Source organism: Rana temporaria, chromosome 8 (assembly GCF_905171775.1).
Source record: "Rana temporaria chromosome 8, aRanTem1.1, whole genome shotgun sequence".
NCBI lineage: Eukaryota > Metazoa > Chordata > Amphibia > Anura > Ranidae > Rana > Rana temporaria.
Window position 1 is genome coordinate 53,343,185 of NC_053496.1, and position 21,405 is coordinate 53,364,589.

General features: G+C 45.8%; 1 protein-coding gene across 4 annotated transcripts in view; it reads left to right on the top strand.

Moving 5' to 3' along the window:
* CPEB3 (cytoplasmic polyadenylation element binding protein 3) overlaps positions 1-21,405 on the top strand; it is a 171,338-nt gene that overhangs the window by 26,928 nt on the left and 123,005 nt on the right. For 2 of the 4 annotated variants that reach the window (XM_040361803.1, XM_040361806.1), the window contains exon 1: positions 7,894-8,915. In XM_040361803.1, coding sequence (XP_040217737.1) covers positions 8,088-8,915 — 828 coding nt within the window. In that variant the 5' untranslated portion in view covers positions 7,894-8,087. The other 2 variants (XM_040361805.1, XM_040361804.1) reach the window with 2 other exon arrangements.

A 21,405-nucleotide genomic window follows, 5' to 3' on the forward strand; every position in this document is an offset into this window, starting at 1 on the left:
AAAAATAATATCAAACATACAAATATTCATTTTTGCATCAGAGACAATCAGAGTTCTCCTACCACAGTTATCGAAAATTCGCAATCATTTTCGCATTAGCGAAAATTTGCAATTTTTTTTTTTTTTTTTTTTATATTCGGCAACATAAAAGGATCGCCTCAGCTTAGCTACTCGGCCCAGGGTCTCTAATCATACCAGCAATGCTTTTAGACGTCGATAGGATGTGATCTGTTTTAAAAATAAAATTGAAAAAATGCGAATATTCGGAATTGCGAATATTCACCGCGAAATTCGAAATATATCGCGAATACTCGAATATGCCATATTCGAGCCGAATATTCGCAATACGAATATTCGTGAGCAACACTATTATCCAGCTGTGAGAATTCTCTGCACTTGTTAGAGAGAACCCTGAAATGCTGTTTTGAAGATTGGGAAGGGAAAAAGATCGCAATTTTGATTCTTCACGATTAATCGTGCAGCTCTACTACCAGACCAGTTTTCCAACTCAACCATATGACAGTCCGCATACAGCAGATTTCCATAATTTTATTTCAGACATAATACAACTGACTGATGGGTTGTGGACCACAGAAGCAGTGGAAAGTATGCATTCAAAATGGAGAATGATGGGACATTGCCATCATTTGTGCTCAATTCACTATCCAGTTACCCAAAAATCCTGTTAAAATGTCAGGTTTAAGTAGGGATGCCTCTCCCTCTTTCACTTATGCATGTGTCAGTTTTCAAAAAAATGATTGGTTTCACATACTCACGTGATTGGGGAACCGTCCTCTGACAGCCCACACAGAGGACTGACCCTGTGTTTGTCAACTCAGCATTGGCAAAACACTTAAGAATTTTCAATTAAGAAAATTGCAACCTTTGACCTTAACTTAATTTTCCTCTGTGAGGTTGAGAAATCCCACCAGCTGACAGCATCCATCAACTTGAAAGAGGTCATTGGCCTGGTCTTGCCTAATGTAAATTTATTTTCACAGACTATCTTCAGTGGAGTCTAATCGCTAAACTGTATTTATTTTAAAACCCGTAAATTCCAGTCACATATAAATTATTCCATAGATAAGCATTTAATTTTTATTAATTTGTTTATGAAAGACTTATCACTGAAAGCCATTTATTTCTCATGAATTTTAATTTTATATCATGAATCATCATTTTAAAGTTATTGTAAAGGTTATATATATATTATAATATAGGTTGTGCACAAAGCAGCCCTGATCCTCCTCTTTTGGGGTCCCTCGTCAGCACTCCTGGCTCCTCCTGCCTTTCGAGTGCCCCATAGCAAGCCGCTTGCTATGGGCGCACTTGTGTAAGCTCAATAGATGCCTGCAGTACTGCTCAGCCCCCCCCTCCTGCTCCCTTGTCACTGGATTTGATTGACAGAAGCAGGAGCCAGTGCCTCACTGAGTCCACTATCGGGGGGATATTTTCTCACCTGCACCCCAAAAGCTGCTTAAAAAATGTATCTAAAACTGTGTATTGCGCACATGCTTAGGCGTGTTTAGGCAAGTCAAGCTTTTGAGCATTAATGAATTCCATTGGCCAGAATATTCTGGCTATTGGAATCCATTAACGTTAAATGCCTCTAAATCCATCAACATGCGTTAAGGTGCATCAAGCTTTTTTTCAGATTTTCTCCTAAACGTGCCTTTCATTTTTTATTTCTTTTTTCCAGCCTGTAAATGCTCATATTCTAATACGCCTGTAAATGCCCATGTGTGCACATAGACTAACCTAGAGGTGCTTACAGGGAAGGCTGAAATAAAATCTGCTAAATGCCTGCAAAAATAGCTTTTTTATAAGCTCAAAAACACAAAACAATGTTTTTTTTTCTTCTGCCTCTAATTGCATAAAGTGGTTGTATAGCCCCATTTTTTTTAAGTCACCTGTAAGGCAAAAGGCATAATGAGCTAGTATGTACCGCATACTAGCTCATTATGAAATACTTTCCTTAGAACAAGGCGTCAGTAACTCACCTGGTCCACGCAGCGGAGGGAGATGACATGTTGCCTCTGCGTGTCTTTCCGGGTATCGCGGCTCCAGCGGCGCATTGCAAGGGGAATATCTCCTAAACCTATATTCTTTTTACCTACAGGTAAGCCTTATTATTATAGGCTTACCTGTAGGTAAAAGTTAAAAAATTAGACTATACAACAACTTTTAACTACCTCCTGACCGCGCTATAGCCAAAAGATGGCTACAGCATGGTCGTCCAGTTCGGGAGGGCCTCCATGGACATCCACCCAAAACTGCGCCCCCAGCGCGTGCATCCAGCGCTCTCTGGGATAGCGGTAAAGGGCCAATGACAGTGGCCCTTTACCATGTGATCAGTTGTGTCCAATCACAATGTATAACATGTAAACTAACTTGCCAGTTATCAGCATTGCTTTCGTCACACACTGTCACAGCATGGGGTAAGGAGAACCGGTAACTGGCGATTCTGACAAGGCACATTAAGGGCTCTTTCACACGGAGCGGATCCGTATTGATCCGCCCCGTGTGTGTCCGTCGGGTCAGCGGGGATCATCCGTAAATCCCCGCTGAGCTGTCGGCGGACAGGGCGGTCCCCGATCTGTTCCGCCAGACGGAAGAAAAATAGGGTTTTCTTCCGTCTGAAAAAGCGGATCTTTGCGGAGGCGGATCCTTACGGACGTTAGCGGATGCATCATCCGCTAACGTCCACAATCCCATAGGGATGCATTACAAGTCCGTAAACGAACTTGTAAAACACAGTCTGTTCGTCCGCCCGTGTGAAAGGGCCCTTACACTGATTATCAGTGCAGCCCCAGAAGTGCCACCCATCTGTGCAGCCTCATCAGCGCACATCAGTGACAGAGAACAATTATTTTTTTGTAAAATTTTAGAACAGAAACTAAAACTAAGTTTGTTTGGAAAAAATGAAACCCAGTGGTGATTAAATAACCCTAAAATAAAGCTCTATCTGCTTCAAAATTCTGTATGGGTACAGTGTTGCATGACCCTGCAATTTGTTATTCAAAGTGTGACAGTGCTGAAAGCTGAAAATTGGCCTGGGCAGGAAGGGGTGAAAGTGCCCAGTATTGAAATGATTAAAACATGCCTCTAAATGTCCTGATGTGCATGGACACAGGTTTAAATTAGCTGATGAGAGGCAGCCCAGTAACCACTGCAGAACAGATATGCCCATATATACATTGTGATTTTAGTAATAAACTGACCTTTTTAATAACGGTATTCTATGCATATTCCATCCCAGAGCAGGAGGTCGTGGGCCACATGTGGCCCCCGGGCCACTGGTTGGGCACCCCTGGGTTAGGGGGTCACATAACATGTCTGAGTGATTGGGGAAAAAGAAAGAAGGGTAAGGAAGGTAAAGAAAAGAGGCAGAGAACTCATGAAGGGTGGGAAGAAAGGGGGTGTAGCTGTACCCCTGCAGTTGTGGTTTGTCTGTCACCCTGCCTGGCCCACAATCTTCAGTCACTCCTCAGACAGAAAACAGTCCATGCATTTTGTTTTTATTGGGGGAATTTAAACTTGGATGGGGATTTAGGATTCATGTGATGCCCAGTAGATTTCAAGAGGACAATATAGGGACAATATAGGGACTAAATTATAACTTCCTCTCTTCCTCCAGCACATCACTTGATTCCTCACTTCCAGGACCAGCTAGCACTTTAGGCCTGATACTGGCCCTGCCAGGCCTTAGCAAATGCTCTTTGCAGGCAGGGACTTGCGGGCCCCTTTTGTGTAGCAAAAATGTAGGTAGTCCTAGTGCTAGCTGTCCACGTGGCTTCTGATCCCAGCACCCTGCCAGCAGCTCCTTTCTCTATCTGCAAAGTAGAGTGTGTCCTGACTTGCATGCTCGCCCCCTCAAGAGCCTTTCTCCACACCAGGGAGAAAGCCTTGCATTACTGTGTGGAGTTACAGACAGAAGAACAGGAAGTGAGCATTTCTCAGAACAAAAAAGGACATTTAAAAGCAAAATGGAAGGATGAGGTAAGTGAAGGAGGACTGCACTAAGGTAAAGGAAGCTATTTAGGGAAAACATTTTTTTGCCTTTACAACCCCTTTAAGTTTCTCTTTTGAAGGTTAAAACAAACATACATGTATATATTGTAGCTTACTAGTTCTTAGATGCATGGGTTGCATTCGGTTTATTTTTTAGGTCTAGAACATTTCAGCAATTGCAGAAAATGCCTGTTTGATCGTGTCGCAAATCCTGCATCCCTATTGTTTCCTGTAAGCTCAGCTACAAATAAAGGAGATGAACAAAGGCAGAAATATTAGTCGTCCCGCCTGGGTGGGAACCACGGCTCTCCATAAATACAATGGAGGAGTGAGCATAGCCACCCTAGGACAGTAAGTGTATTATTGGCAGGATTCTCAAGTAAAAATAAAGGGGAGAAATAGCCTACAAAATGAATGTAGAAACATCACCCTAGAATTGGTAAACTACAATATTATAAATCTTTATTGTTAAGTTTTTTTATATGCTTTATAATATCTTTGTTTTTCAACTGAATGATTTAAAAATGCAGTGTTTAGAGACTTGATAAACCAGTGCATTGATCCATGACAACCAGTTAGGAATTTTCCATTCATTTAGAGCAGTACAGATCAGTTGCTATGGAATCCTGCAAATTGCACATTTCTCTTTTTTTTGCTAGACTTCTTCAGACAGCTATAATTGACATTTGCAGCATGACAGATTTAAAGGGAATAACTAATGGGTAGCAATAGGATACTATGGTGAACCCCACGTAAAGGACCAGGCAGGTATTAGCAGTGTAGGTTTGGGGGCAGTGGTGAATTGCCATTTTTTTTTTTTAACAGGGAAGAGAATTGCCAGGTGTACAAGGGGGTATAACAGTGGGAGCAGTGGTGACTTGCCAGGTCTGGGAGGATTACATAGTAGCAATGGGGGTGAGGTGCAATAGTGAAGTGTTGGGTCAGGTGGAAGATCACAGTGGGGTTTATTTACTAAAGCTGGAGAGTTCAAAATCAGTCTCACTTCTGCAGAGAAACCAATCAGCTTCTAACCTCAGCTTGTTTAATTAAGCTTTGGCAAAAAAAATCTGGAAGCTGATTGGTTTCTATGCAGAAGCGAGACTGATTTCGCACTCTCCAGCTTTAGTTAATAAACCCCATTGTAGCATTGGGGGTGGAGGGCAGTGGTGAATTGCCAGGTCTAGAGAGAGATTGCATAGTAACAGTGGGTTGAGCTGCAATGGCCAATTGCCAGGTCTGGGGGGGGCGTGAGATGCAATAGTGAATTGTCAGGTCTAGGGGGAGATCACTGTGTAGCAGTGGTGGTGTGGGCAGTGGTGCATTGCCAGGTCTGGAGAGATCACATAGTAGCAATGGTGCATTGCCAGGTCTGGAGGGAGATCGCTGTGTAGCAGTGGGGTTGGGGCAGTGGTGTATTGCCAGGTCTGGGGGATCACATAATGGCAATGTTGAATTCTCATGTCTGGGGGAGATCACTGTGTAGGAGTGGGTGCAGTGGTGAATTTCCAGATCTGGGGGCATATCACTGTGTAGAGGTGGGGGCAGTGGTGATTTGCCAGGCCTAGAGGAGATCGCTCTTTAGCAGTGGCAGTGATAAATTGCCAGGTTTGGTCTGAAGGGGGGGGGGGGGGATCACTTTGCAGCAGTGGTGAATTGCCAGGTCTGAAGGGAGATCACTGTGTAGCGGTTTTGCCAGGTTGAGGGGGGGGGGCACTATGTAGCGATGGGAGCAGTGGTGAATTGCCAGGTCTGGGGGGGGAGAACTATGTAGTGGTGGGGGCAGTGGTGATTTGCCAGGTCTGGGTGGGGAATCACTTTGTAGCAGTGGGGGTGGGGGCAGTGGTGATTTGCCATGTCTGGATGGGGGAGGAGATCACTTTGTAGCAGTGGTGAACTGCCAAGTCTGGGGGACGATCACAGTGTAGTGGTGGATTGGCGGGGGGGGTGACAGTGTGGTGGTGGATTGGTGGGGGGGGGGGGTGACAGTGTGGTGGTGGATTGGTGGGGGGGGGGACAGTGTGGTGGTGGGTTGGTGGGGAGGTGACAGTGTGGTGGTGGATTGGTGGGGAGGTGACAGTGTGGTGGTGGGGAGGTGACAGTGTGGTGGTGGATTGGTGGGGAGATGACAGTGTGGTGGTGGAGAGGTGACAATGTGGTGGTGGATTGGTGGGGAGATGACAGTGTGGTGGTGGATTGGTGGAGAGATGACAGTGTGGTGGTGGATTGGTGGGGGGATGACAGTGTGGTGGTGGATTGGTGGGGAGATGACAGTGTGGTGGTGGATTGGTGGGGAGGTGACAGTGTGGTGGTGGATTGGTGGGGGGGGGGGTGACAGTGTGGTGGTGGATTGGTGGGGAGGTGACAGTGTGGTGGTGGATTGGTGGGGAGGTGACAGTGTGGTGGTGGGGAGGTGACAATGTGGTGGTGGATTGGTGGGGAGATGACAGTGTGGTGGTGGATTGGTGGAGAGATGACAGTGTGGTGGTGGATTGGTGGGGGGATGACAGTGTGGTGGTGGATTGGTGGGGAGATGACGGTGTGGTGGTGGATTGGTGGGGAGGTGACGGTGTGGTGGATTGGTGGGGAGGTGACAGTGTGGTGGTGGATTGGTGGGGCGGTGACAGTGTGGTGGTGGATTGGTGGGGAGATGACAGTGTGGTGGATTGGTGGGGAGGTGACAGTGTGGTGGTGGATTGGTGGGGAGGTGACGGTGTGGTGGTGGATTGGTGGAGAGATGACGGTGTGGTGGTGGATTGGTGGGGAGATGACGGTGTGGTGGTGGATTGGTGGAGAGATGACAGTGTGGTGGTGGTGGATTGGTGGGGATGACGGTGTGGTGGTGGATTGGTGGAGAGATGACGGTGTGGTGGTGGATTGGTGGGGAGGTGACAGTGTGGTGGTGGATTGGTGGGGGGATGACAGTGTGGTGTTGGATTGGTGGGGGGATGACAGTGTGGTGTTGGATTGGTGGGGAGATGACAGTGTGGTGGTGGATTGGTTGGGAGATGACAGTGTGGTGGTGGATTGGTTGGGAGATGACAGTGTGGTGGTGGATTGGTGGGGAGGTGACAGTGTGGTGGTGGATTGGTGGGGAGATGACAGTGTGGTGGTGGATTGGTGGGGAGGTGACAGTGTGGTGGTGGATTGGTGGGGAGATGACAGTGTGGTGGTGGGGAGGTGACAGTGTGGTGGTGGATTGGTGGAGAGATGACAGTGTGGTGGTGGATTGGTGGGGAGGTGACAGTGTGGTGGTGGATTGGTGGAGAGATGACAGTGTGGTGGTGGATTGGTGGGGAGATGACAGTGTGGTGGTGGAGAGGTGACAATGTGGTGGTGGGGTGGTGGGGAGGTGACAGTGTGGTGGTGGATTGGTGGAGAGATGACAGTGTGGTGGTGGATTGGTGGGGAGGTGACAGTGTGGTGGTGGATTGGTGGGGGGATGACGGTGTGGTGGTGGATTGGTGGAGAGGTGACAGTGTGGTGGTGGATTGGTGGGGAGATGACAGTGTGGTGGTGGATTGGTGGGGAGATGACAGTGTGGTGGTGGATTGGTGGGGAGATGACAGTGTGGTGGTGGATTGGTGGGGAGATGACAGTGTGGTGGTGGATTGGTGGAGAGGTGACAGTGTGTTAGTGGATTGGTGGGGAGATGACAGTGTGGTGGTGGATTGGTGGGGAGATGACATAGTAGGAGGTGACTGGCCAGCTCCGGGTGTAGGAGGGGGGATGGCATAGCGGTGATCAGTCCTCTCCGGTGTAGCACAGCCCGGTAACCTTGCTGAAGGACGCACAGTCTTTATTGACGTATGCAAATGTGCGAGGGGACGGGGCGTGGCCTGGCAATAACAGGAACCAGAATGAGGCGGTGAGTGCGGACAGAGTTCCGGTAGGGGATGAGACAGACGTGGCGGACTGGCAGTGTAATGACAGCAGCACAGAGGGGGTTGTGTAGCGGAGATGCTCCTCGGGGCTGTGCGGTGTGATCGCTCTTGTGTATTAGGGGAGGCCGGCCATCGATCAGCTGACATTACTCACATCTGCTTGTTTTCTCTCCTCCTGTTGCAGCCGTACAAGCCATGCAGGATGATTTACTGATGGACAAAACCAAATCCCAGCAGCGGCAACAACAGCAGCAGTCAGCCTCCCAGCAGCAGCAGCAAGACAGCGTTAGTATCTCGGAAGCCCCGTGTGCCGCAGAGTCCCCCCCCAGCACGGAGAACAGTGTCAGCGCCCCCACCCTGAAGGAGAAGATGGAATCTCCGATCCTCCCGGGACTCAGCTTCCCCCAGCAGGAGCCCCCCGCCGGCCCTTCCCTGTCCCCATCATTCGGCAGCACCTGGTCCACCGGAGGGACGAGCAGCGCTGTGGATGACAGCTTCTTCCAGGGGATCCCTCCTGTCAATGGGACGATGCTCTTCCAGAACTTCCCCCACCACCATCACCACGTCAGCCCAGTATTCGGGGGCACCTTCTCCCCCCAGCTGGGGCTCGCCCACCACAATCAGCAGCAGAGGAGATCCCCAGTGAGCCCCAGCAATCATCCCCCCTACAACCAGAGAAACGCTTACAGCCATCAGGCCATCCTCACCAACAAACCTTCCTCCTCCTCTTCCTCATCCCCATCCAGCTGGAACAACCAGCATAATGCTGCCTGGAACAACCCCACCAACCCCTGGGGGGGGCTACAGCCTGGGAGGGACCCCCGCCGGGCAGTGGGGGTCGGGGTAGGTGTGGGAGTTGGGGTCCCCTCACCCCTCAATCCCATCTCCCCACTCAAGAAGCCTTTCTCTAGCAATGTGATCGCACCCCCCAAATTCCCCAGAGCCTCACCAATGGCCCCCAAATCCTGGGTGGAGGACAACGTCTTCAGGACGGATAATGGAAACAACCTACTGCCCATGCAGGTAATCAATAATGTGTGTGTGTGTCTTTTATACCTTGCCCAGCAGTGCCTGGCATCTCTGGGGTTCCTGATTTACTAGACACAAGTGATCAGCTCCTAATAGGGGTGGCTGCCCCCTAGACAGTGCTTGGCTTGCATATGGGCAGTGCGAGTTCAGCACTGAGATCCCTGACATCTGCTGCAGGGTCTATTTCCAGCCTATACACCATGCAGTACAGCTGAGCTGTCAGGTGGAATTTATTGTCTGCACTTTCCTGATGAAGAACACAGAACAGGGAATCTGCCGCAGAAAAGGGATGGTGGGAGAATACAATGGCGCTTTAATTTAGCCATGTTTGTGGTTTTGTAACGGGAAAACCCGGAGAGATTATTTACACTTTATTTTATTACAAGTACTTATGGAGTGCCGCTAATTAACACATTTATACATATATATTGTACATTCACATCAGTCCCTGCCCTCGGAGCTTACAATCTAAGGTCACTAAAGCCCCATACACACTATTGGATTTTCTGCAGATTTTTGTCTTTAGATTTACCAAAACCATGTAGTGCAAGGGCCTGCCTGATTGTATGGTTTTGATAAATGGAAGGCCAAAATCTGCAGAAAATCTAATAGTGTTTGGGGTCGAACTCTTTCAGTGCCAGTTCACACCAGACGCAGTTCCGTACAGTTTTGTGTGCATTTTTTCTGCACTAAAAATGCATGCACAGTGTTTTCCATGTATTCCAACGGCTCTAGTTCACACCATGCAGTCAGTTTTCAGTCAGTTTCTCCACCATGGTGTGAACAATTGGAATACATGGAAAACACGGTGCATGCTTTTTTAGTGCAGAAAAAATGCACACAAAGCTGCGTCTGGTGTGAACTGGCCCTCATACACATATCGGGGCCAATTGTTTACCAGCATGTCTTTGGAGTACCCGGAGGAAACCGGAGGAAACCCATACAGGCAGAGCATGCAAACTCCAGGCACTTTAATGTTTTAGACCCCATTCATACCCGAGTGCTTTTGCAGCTTGAAGCTCTAAAATGTCCAAAAACAAAGGTTTTTAATAATGCTTGTTAACGCCTGAGCTTAGTGTGGCTTGTAAGCCCCAGTAATTTTCAGTAGGAAATGTACAAAAGCATGCATCCCCCCCCCCCCCCCCACTTATTGGATCACCATTGAATAAAAATAATCCAATTTTTATCATCATCTTTGAAACGCCCAAAGAGTGTTAAAAAAAAAAAATACTCTACAAACGACCAAAGACACCCAACTCCAGTGTGTGTGTGTGTGTGTGTGTGTGTGCAGCCTTCTAGTATTGTTACAAATCTGCACCACGGCTGTCTATGGCTTGCTTTACAATTTAATGCATATTAACCATTAGGCAATCGGGTAAAATTCATTATTCACTTATTACACCATTATAAAAATGTTTTTGGCAGCACAATTACCAGTTAGCCAGAAAAAAAAACAAAATAAATGACACTAACAATTGATATATTTAGAAGCAGCAGTGCCTTGTCAGGGAGGTCCAATGATAGTCTCTGATGGCATATATACATAGTAATGGACGGTATCCCTGATGGCAGCCCATTTCTCCTTAAGGGAGCGTTGGACACGCCAGAAGCGCAGCAGAGTATCTATTGTGTGCCCGTGCTAAATTCGGCAAGCCAAGCACCCCAATATATAATCATTACCAATGATTGTGGTGTTGGCCTCATTCACACTAGTGCGATATCCCTTGCAAAATTATGCATACTCAGAACGCATGACAAATGTTCTTTGTGCTTGCGGTGTCGTCCACTGTTAATGGCACCCCCAATGTGCCAAGCAAGAAGCACGTCTTTTTTCCAAATGCAAAATGCATGACATTAATGCACAGGAGCGTCTTTGGCACGTAACACTATACTAGCGTGATTGGGGGCTTGGAGTAAAATGCAACTTGGTTTTTGCAAAATGTAATTATAGATGCTAAATGTGTATCTGCTGTACTTGTTTTTGTTTCCTATTTCAGCCCGTGTGTAGATTAGACAGCAGTACAGCTGTTATGTTTTTTGGCTATTGGGTTTACTAGAATGGAATTGAGTTTCTTGCCATCGCTTTGGTGTTACGAGTGTTTGGAATTGCCGATATGACGTTGGAAGTCAATCTGTGTATCGCAGAGCCTGCGATGGTACCTCTGAGAATCCAGCGCTTTAAATTGGTTGAGAAATTATGAGGACCTCAAGAGCAAAGGCAAATGTTTGTATAATCCTGTAACAGCTGTTGGACAAAAGCGGCTCTAAAAAGCCATTCGTTATATCTATCTATCTATATCTCACAGTGTGCGTGACGGTACACTTATATGCTTGTGTGACAGGCGCTTTCTAGGCCTTCTGCTTTAACAAATAAAATAAAAAATCCTGAATATTTCACTATGGTGCTCGTTTTCAAGGGGCATCACTTTAGAAGGGCAAAGGAAAGAACGTACCGTATTTTCCGGCGTATAAGACGACTGGGCGTATAAGACGACCCCCTAATTTTCCAGGAAAAATGTTGATTTTGGGATATACTCACTGTATAAGACTACCCCCTTCTTACTAGTCTTTCTGGAAGCTGAGGGGGAGCCAGAACCGCTGACAGAAACAGGCTTTTTCAAATCTCACTGTGCCATTACATTACATGCCTCACTGTGCCATTACATTACATGCCCCCTCTCTGTGCCATCACTTGCCCCCTCTCTGTGCCATCACTTGCCCCCTCTCTGTGCCATCACTTGCCCCCTCTCTGTGCCATCACTTGCCCCCTCTCTGTGCCATCACTGCAAACGGTGCATTTACGGTACTCACTTTTTTTTTCTGAATAGCAGGCCAGGTGGTGTGGTGCGATGCGGTGACAGTCTCCGGGTGCTGCCAGCGTCAAGGATTTAAAAGACGCGCCTTCTCCTCAGACTGTCCTGTGTTAGGCGGAACACAAATCTTCCCAGCAGCGCCTCTGTTCTTGTTTCGCCTATCACGGACGTCTTCTCATCTCGTCCGAGGATGAGAAGGCATCTGTGATAGGAGGAACACAGAACAGAGGCGCTGCTGGGAAGATTTGTGTCCCTCCTATCACAGAACACTCTGAGGAGAAGGAGCGTCTTTTAAATCATTGACGCTGGCAGCACCCGGAGACCGTACCCGGCGTATAAGACGACCCCCGACTTTGGATGCATTTTTTTGCATCCAGAAAGTCGTCTTATACGCCGGAAAATACGGTATGTATGGTCATATTTATATTTGTATTCTGTTGGCAAGCTTTATCGTGTTCATTTGAAGCACCTTTTTATACCGCTAGGCACTTCTAATGGGAAATCCTGCAGTGAGACCTTCATACTGGCTTTGCCTACATGCCACAGCTGTTACAAGGGGCTTTCATTTCTCTCTCTCTCTCGCCCCCCCCCCCCCCACCCCTACTGGAAGGTAAAACAATTTCTATTCAAATTGGCCATAGCGTGTGTCTATCAATAGGAATGTGGCAGCACTGCAGAATTTGTTGGTCATTAGGTATATCCAACCTATAAATAATATTGCCAGTCAAGATGTTCTTGTTGATAATTATAGGATAGTAGAGAAGCTGGCAGGTAATACTGGCTAATGGTGGCTTTGTAGAACTACGCCTGTGGTTTCCCAATGGTAAGAAAGGGAGGATGTGTACATTTCTCATTGGGTACAGTGGATGCTGCAAAAACCTGTACAGGTGTAATAGAAATTGGCAATCAATGCTATACTAAATATATGATCTGTCGAAAGCACCGTACGAACGCGCAGAATCCGCAGACAGCCCGTCTTAAAGCGGAGGTTCACCCTTAGAGAGCACTTTTTAGCCTTTGATTCCTGCTCGTTCGGTCTAGGGGAATCGGCTATTTGTATTAAAATATGATCCGTACTTACCCGTTTACGAGATGCATCCTCTCCGTCGCTTCCGGGTATGGGTCTTCGGGAGCGGGCGTTCCTTCTTGATTGACAGTCTTCCGAGAGGCTTCCGACGGTCGCATCCATCGCGTCACGATTTTCCGAAAAAAGCCGAACGTCGGTGTGCAGGCGCAGTATAGAGCCGCACCGACGTTCGGCTTCTTTCGGCTACGAGTGACGCGATGGATGCGACTGTCGGAAGCCTCTCGGAAGACTGTCAATCAAGAAGGAACGCCCGCTCCCGAAGACCCATACCCGGAAGCGACGGAAGAAGATGCATCTCGAAAACGGGTAAGTACGGATCATATTTTAATACAAATAGCCGATTCCCCTAGACCGAACGAGCAGGAATCTAAGGGGAAAAAAAAAAAAAATTAATAAATGGGTGAACTCCCGCTTTAAGAATGTTCCCTTTATAATTTTCGTATTGCGAGTATTAGGCCTTACTCTGTGCGTTTTGCACAGAGCAGCCTGGATCCTCCTTTTCTCAGGTCATCGTCTGCTCTCCTGGCCCCTCCCTCGTTTTCAGTGCCCCTCAGCCAGCAGCTTGCTACAGGGGGCACCCAAGCCGAGTCCAAGCTCTGTGTATCTATTCAGACATGGAGCCCCGACCTGGCCACATCACCTCTCTCCCCTGATTGACTGACTCTTAACAGTTTCAGGAGCTAATGGCGCCACTGCTCTGTCTCATCCAATTGGAAGTGTACTGGAGGGCTGAGCGGTTCATTGACATGGCTGGAGAGAGAAGGGGCTCAGCTAGGTAATTTGGGGGGGCTGCTAGAGGGGTGTTTTTATATTTTATTTTTTAACTCTATGCATGGAGATAAAAAAACCTGAACACAAGATTGAGAGAAGCTACTTGAAGCCCAAAAAACGATGACATCAGTATATATGTTGCAAGCAGGTGAATGACCTTCATGTTTGTGGCTATGCATGCAGCTTCTGATGGCTCTACCCAAACTCTCTCATAATATATGAAGGATCCTTCTCCTGTATAAGTCGTGTTTCATGGTTATTCCCTATTTGATAAAAGCAATGGCCCGGATTCAGGTAGAATTGCGCATTATTTACGGAGGCGCAGGGCAACGTTTTTGCCCTGCGCCCCCGCAAATTTGCTCCGCTGCCCTTGATTCACGGAGCAGAAGCTCCGTAAATTGCACGGGCGCGCCGGCAAAATGCCCGGCGCAAGAGCACACAATTCCCGCGCCGATCGTAGAGCGCATGCTCCGTCGGGAAACTTTCCCGACGTGCATTGCGGCAAATGACGTCGCAAGGACGTCATTTTCTTCAAAGTGAACGTGAATGGCGTCCAGCGCCATTCACGATTCACTTACGCAAACTACGTAAAATTCAAATTTCGCGACGCGGGAACGACGGGTATACGTAACATGGGCTGCCCCTGCTAATAGCAGGGGCAGCCTTGCGCGAAAACCGCCGTATGTAAACAACGTAAATTGCGTACGCAGGGCTCGCGTAACGTTGTGAATCGGTGTTGGTATGCAATTTGCATACTATACACTGAGCACAACGGGAACACCACCTAGCGGCCACCGCAAGAATGCAGCCTAAGATATGCGGGCATAAGAGCCTTATGCCACGCATATCTTAGGCTGCAGTCGGCGTTACGATGTTCCTGAATCAGGAGCATTCGTAACGCCGGGGCAAGTAAGCAATTGCGCTGTGTAACCTATGGTTACACAGGCGCAATTGCTTCTTGAATCTACCCCAATGTGTTTTTTATTTTCTGGTGGTTTGGGCGGTCATCACACATGGGAGGTTTCACTCAGAGAGGCAAGTAAAACTGTTGGTTCAGTGGGCCAGAACTGTACTAAAATGTGCCCTAGTACCAAGTATTTTGCATATTAACCAGCACTCTGTATGAACAATTTGTTGAGCATGGCTACAGATCTGGATGTAGCAAGGAGAGCGCCGGTTCAGGGCTTGAATAAACCAGTAACCTGTTTAAGTACAGTAATTAGAAAGCAGATTTTTAATGCAGTTACCATCATTTCAGTACCAAGAAATCTAACTTCCTCTAATGGAAACTGAAATGCTTATGGTTGTGCTATGGCTTGCCCCATACTGCACTCCTCGTACTCTTATCCATATAGTGCGATAGGTGCGAATAGAGATACAAAGAGATCAGGAGGGGTCAGACCACAGTGCAATTACGAAACGTGAATGCTGCCTTTATAATAAAGCATGGTATTGCTATGAAGCATGAATGCAAGCATTTGGGAGGTGCCAGCATTATCGTACTTCCACCCAGCTTTTGCACTTAAAGTGGAGTTCCACCCATAAATATAACATTACATCAGTAGTTTTAAAAAGATGTCATTAGTCCTTTAAGAAAAAAATAATAATTTTTAGATGCCTTCAAAGTGTTGTTGCTAGGCAGAATAGTTAATCTTCCCTCTTCCTGCACCTAGGTGCTTAAACTTCCTAACCTACACCGCACAGACTCCTGGGAATGTAGTGGGTGTAACTTTCCAGGAGTCTGTGCACTCCCCAGTCTCAAAGAATCATGTGACTTGGACAGTACAGGTGCTGAAACCTGATCTGAAGCCTATTACACTGCTTGTGCAGCACTGAGCGAGATCTGCAAGGCTGAAATCATACAGTCTGGCTTCATGATGCCCACACTTAAGATGGCCCCAGTCAATTTCTATTTTATAAAGAGTCTAAATGCTGTAACAACCTAACAAAACGGACTTTAGTTTACAGAATAACTTTACTAGAATACATTAAGCTTGTGTATTACAGGGGTATTTATATTTAAAAAGTGAAATTGTGGCCGGAACTCCGCTTTAAAAGGGCCTTGTGTTACATGTTTCCAGCATTCGTGATGATTAGACTAGGTATATGCAGTAACACACATGCAATATTGCATGTCATTTTTAACTAGGTGTGAAATGGGCCCAAGTCCTCTTTTTTTTTTTTTTTTTTGTTTGAAAAAATGCCTTTAGTATTGCGTTTTTTTTTTTTTTTTTTTTTTTTTTTTTTTTTAATATACAGGTTTACAAGAATAAGTATGCACTTTTATGCAGAGGCGGCTCTCTAATTAGGCAAATTAGGCGGTCGCCTAAAACCTCGCACTCACAAGGGCCTCGCGGCCTCCTAATTTGCCTGTGATCAATACTAATGTCGGCGCCATCGGATCTCTCTTGTACCCCTCTCTCTTTCTCACCTCCCCCTCTTGCATTGGCTGAATATGTCTGATGGGTGAGGAGGGTGCTCTGGAAGTGGTGCTGATCACCTGTGTGCTAGATCCTTGCATTTTCTGCAGCCATTTTTCTTGCTTGAATTATTTTTTCCTATTATGGGCGTAAGTGGGGCCTCATGTCTAAGCTTTGCTAAATGTATGCATGTATGAGCATAAACTTATTAGGAGAATACATTTATGCTTGTACACATACAGGCATAAAGTACACTGGAAAACTCTTCTTTGAACGTAGGTTTCGGCCATTTTTTTTTTTTTCCCCCTGTTATACGCCAGTAAACGACACTATGTACATATGCCCATTTAGATAACCTAGAACAGCTTTCAGGGGCATAAAAAAAACTCCAGATGCCTCCAAGGGTAGCTTTTTGTGTCTTTCCTGCCTTTCCTCTGAAGCCCATTCTGCATTTTATATTGTGCTTCAGTGGCTACTGGCAGGCGGTGAGGTACCACTGCAACACCTTCTCGCCTGCTCTTATAATCCTGTTTTTGGTGACCAACTTGTTGCAACTGGTTGTGGGGCGTTTGCAGCGCTTCCCCATTTGGTTGAATGTATAGCATTGCCACTCGACGATCGCTTTTGTTGGGTAAACTTTGCCATGGAAACGAAGCGAAGCATCATGTCCGCCACATGGTAACATCCACGTCTACTGGCTATTGCAGCAGACTCCACTTCTGCTAAAATGAGAAAAATTTAAGGGGATCCATCCTCCATCTAGGCAAATCCGATCGAAGGGCAATCGGGTGTAAACAGACAGTGGAGTCCTTTTATGCCGGCTGCCCAAAGAGCAGAGCAGGCTCTGTTCATGTCTGCTCTGCAGAATGGGAGCTAACCTGGACCTGCCAGCTTTGCTCCGAACAGCAGGTGATGAGCAGACAAGGTGACCAAAGCAGAGTCTGCCCCGTGTAAAAGGACCATATTGCCAGCTATGCTGTATTAAAGGGGTTGTAAAGGTACATTTTTTTTATTTCCAAAATGGCTTCCTTTACCTTGGTGCAGTCCTCCTTCTCTTACCTCATCCTTCCATTTTGCTTTTAAATGTCCTTTATTTCTTCTGAGAAATCCTCACTTCCTGTTCTTCTTCTGTCTGTAACTCCACACAGTAATGCAAGGCTTTCTCCCTGGTTTAGAGAAAGCGTCCTGACCCTCCTGCTTGCCCCCTCGAGGCTATCTACTTTGCAGATAAAGGAGCTGTGTGTTACTGGGCATCCTGACTCTCCTGCTCGAGGCTTTCTCCACACCAGGGAGAAAGCCTTGCATTACTGTGTGGAGTTAGACAGAAGAACAGGAAGTGAGGGTTTATCAGAAGAAATAAGGACATTTAAAAGCAAAATGGAAGGATGAGGTAAGTGAAGGAGGACTGCACTAAGGTAAAGGAAGCTATTTAGGGATTTTTTTTTTTTTACCTTTACAACCCCTTTAACCACTTGACCACTGGGCACTTAAACCCCCTTCCTAACCAGATCAATTTTCAGCTTTCAGTGCTCTCACAATTTGAATGACAATTACTCAGTCATACAACATTGTACCCATCTGAAATTTGTGTCCTTTTTTCACACAAATAGAGCTTTCTTTTGGTGGTATTTTATCACCTCTGGGTTTATAAAAAAAAGGGGAAAAAAAATAATTACCTTTACAACCCCTTTAATAAAACAGACCTTTTTATCAGATTAATGTTAAATTGTAACTTTTTTACTTCATAAAATGTTGCAGTTTGCATTCAAAGTGATACCAAGCACACCCTGTTTAATTTACATTGGCCCTTCTATTTCTGTATGTGGATGATGGCACGGTTATTTTAATTATAATAAAACAAAAAACACCTAAGTACCTTTTTTCTAATTGATATCCAGCTGTAGCATAACCCTGATCTTTCACAGCCCGTCTGCGAGGAAAAATAAGCTGGAGGAGCTTTTAGTTCTAGGCTGCTGGTCACGTGTTTAAAAAAAAATAAACAAAAATAAGCCTTTGGAATACAGAGTAAAAATAAATCCATCATATCAAACTCTTTTAAATGATCTTCAAATATATATTTGAAATCGCATCTTTATTATTATTTTTTTTGGCAATAACATGGTGTGGACAGATTTCTGCCAGTGACGTGCTACATCACGCCCTTCCAGCCTGTGTCTTAGAATAACAGAGAGGTGAAGCCTCCATCAATCTACATGTAAAATCCCACCTCCATTGTGTTGAGCTGGTTGTTGGGCATGGAGGAGGAGGGAGTGGGCTTTCATTTACCACTGTGTATACTTCAACATTTTTGACGCTATAGTCATATGGGCTGCTCCAAAGTTATAGGGAGAAAATGCTCGGCATATAAATTCACTGAAAACTGAACATGCCACCACAGCTGCAAATTCCCCAGCCAAATTGTAGACCGGAACAGAAGGTGGAGATGTAGAGCAGCAGGACCAACCTCTTCTTTTTTTTTTTTTTTACAGTAAAAGTCGCTCATCTATTCTTACAGAAGTGTTTATTTTCACTTTCATCACACTGGACTTTTTTTCCTATTTATATTTGTCCTCCCTTCATCCATTCACATTTATTTGTGTTGTCATAACTCACTGTTTTTATTATATGCACTGTTATTTGGGTGTTCATTTTATTTATTTGTTTATATGCGCCACACTTTTTATGTTTGTTCTGGGTGCAAATACCTGTCTTAGACCCACGATCGGTTTTCCCGGCGGTAAAAAGTCAGCCGGGAAAACAGAGGGGAAAGCCGAGAACCCTACACAGGGCCGGTTTTCCTGGCAGGAAATCTGCCATGAGAGCTTTGGCCGGGTGTGTACGAGGCATAAGAGTAATTTGTGTGTTGTCATAAAAGTAATTGTTAGCACGCTTGCTTATCTAATAGTGCATTGTAGATTTTATTTTTTTTCTGTCAAATTTAATGGACCAATTTTGCAGGGTGACATTGGAACCCTTTATTAAAGTGCAGACTGAAGTTAAAGGGTCACTAAAGGAATTTTTTTTTATTTTTTTTTTAGCTATATAGCTTGCTTCCTTTACCTTACTGCAGTCCTGGTTTCATGTCCTCATTGTTCGTTTTTGCTCTGATGTTGCAAAAGTTATAGCGCCTACAAAATAGGGGATAGATTTATGATTTTTTTTTTTTTTACTAGTAATGGCGGCGATCTGCGTTTTTTTTTTTTTTTTGTCAGGCCTGCGATATTGCAGCGGACGTATCGAACACTTTTGACACAATTTTGGGACCATTCACATTTACACAGCGATAAGTGCTATAAAAATGCACATATTACTGTATAAATGTGACTGGCAGTGAAGGGGTTAACACTAGGGGGTGAGGAAGTGGTTAAATGTATTCCCTGGGTGTGTTCTTACTGTGTGGGGGGAGGGGACTGACTGGGGGAGGTGACCGATGCTGTGTCCCTATCTAAAGGGACACAGATCGGTCTCCTCTCTCCCAGAGCTCCACGTCCTGCTGTGTCACCGACGATCGCGGGTGACTGGCGGACATCGGATGCGCCGGGCACGTTGTTTCCCCGCTGCGCGCGCCCAGCAGCGCGCACAGGGAACAACAGGACGTCCAGGGATGTCCACCCGGCACTTGAGAGCCGCGCTGTGGACGTCTTTCGTCCATAGCGCGGATCCCAAGTGGTTAAACTATTCTGTCTATTCATTGCAGAGAGACATTTTAGCCCAAAAAAACTCCTTTAAATCAACCTTCACTCAACAAATATGTAATTGCTACAAAAAATTAATGTATATATTGGAGTAACAAATAAACCTGTGATGTCATGAGCCTTATCCAACCAATCTACAATAATTTTCATTGTTGGGTACTTTAAAATCTGTATTGACTACCTTACAGCTCCCTGCCAATTGCAGTAATAAAAATCCAGCTTTGGGGATTATCTCCCCACATTATGTGACTGAATGGCAGGGCTCCAGCCTCCTTGTATACCTGATGTCAGCAGATAGTCTGACTGCACCAGTAGTTACCGTTGCAATGATTCCAGCAGAAGCACCTGGCTTAATGGTAATGCCATTGACTATCGGCTTCTTGAAGAAAACAAAACAAGGCTTCCTGAAATCGGTCAAGAGTTGCTGCGGCAGAAGCCACAGTGGCCTATGATAGATACAGGCAAGGGTTAAAACTCAAACTACCTGAGTTTCTTGTGCCTTTAGCACTTTCTGTAACATATTAAAACATCTTGCTATACAGAATATCCTAAAATTAATGGAGTTTATCATATTTTGTATTTAAAGTCTATAAAAGCAAGGCCAATAGACAACTTTAACCACTACCCGACGGCCGTACGACTTTTAAGGCCGCAGGGTGGTTCTACTTCTCTGACTGGCCGTGTTTTTACGGCCTGCGCAGTCGGCGGCGCGCGTGTGCCCGCCGCCTCGCTGAGATGCCGATGCGCGTGCCTGGCGGCCGTGATATCCGCCAGGCACTTGGGATCGGCGGCTACAGGGACAAGACGTGGAGCTCTGTGTGTAAACACAGAGATCCATGTCCTGTCAGGGGAGAGAGGAGACCGATCTGTGTCTCTTGTACATAGGGACATAGATCGGTCACCTCCCCCAGTCACCCCCCCCCTCCACCTACAGTTAGAACACAATTCAGGGTACACATTTAACCCCTTCCTCACCCCCTAGTGTTAACCCCTTCAATGCTAGTCACATTTATACAGTAATTCGTGCATATTTATAGCACTGATATATAAATGTGAATGGCGCCAAAAATGTGTCAAAAGTGTCCGATGTCTCCGCCATAATGTCGCAGTCACGAAAAAAATGCTGATCGCCGCCATTAGTAGTAAAAAAAATAATAATAATTCTATCCCCTATTTTGTAAGCGCAATAACTTTTGCGCAAACCAGACGCTTCTTGCGATTTTTTTTATTTTTTTTTATTGATTTTTTTTACCAAAAATATGTAGAAGAATACGTATCGCCTAGACTGAGAAAAAATATATATATTTTTTAAAAAATTGGGCTATTTATTACAGCAACAAGTAAAAAATATTGTTTTTTTTTTCAAAATTGTCGCTCTATTTTTGTTTATAGCGCAAAAAATAAAAACCTTAGAGGCGATCAAATACCACCAAAAGAAAGCTCTATTTGTGGGGAAAAAAGGACGATTTTGTTTTGGGAGCTACGTGGCACGACCGTGCAATTGTCAGTTAAAGTGGTGCAGTGCCACAAGCTGAAATTTCACCTGGTCAGGAAGGGGTATATGTGCCCAGTAAGGAAGTGGTTAAATGCCAGCTATTATCTCTTTTAGAGAGAGTACTTATTTGCTCTTCTAATTTAGTTAAACTTTTTTTACAGGTATCCATCCTTGTCAAATACAGTTTATACAATCTATTGTAT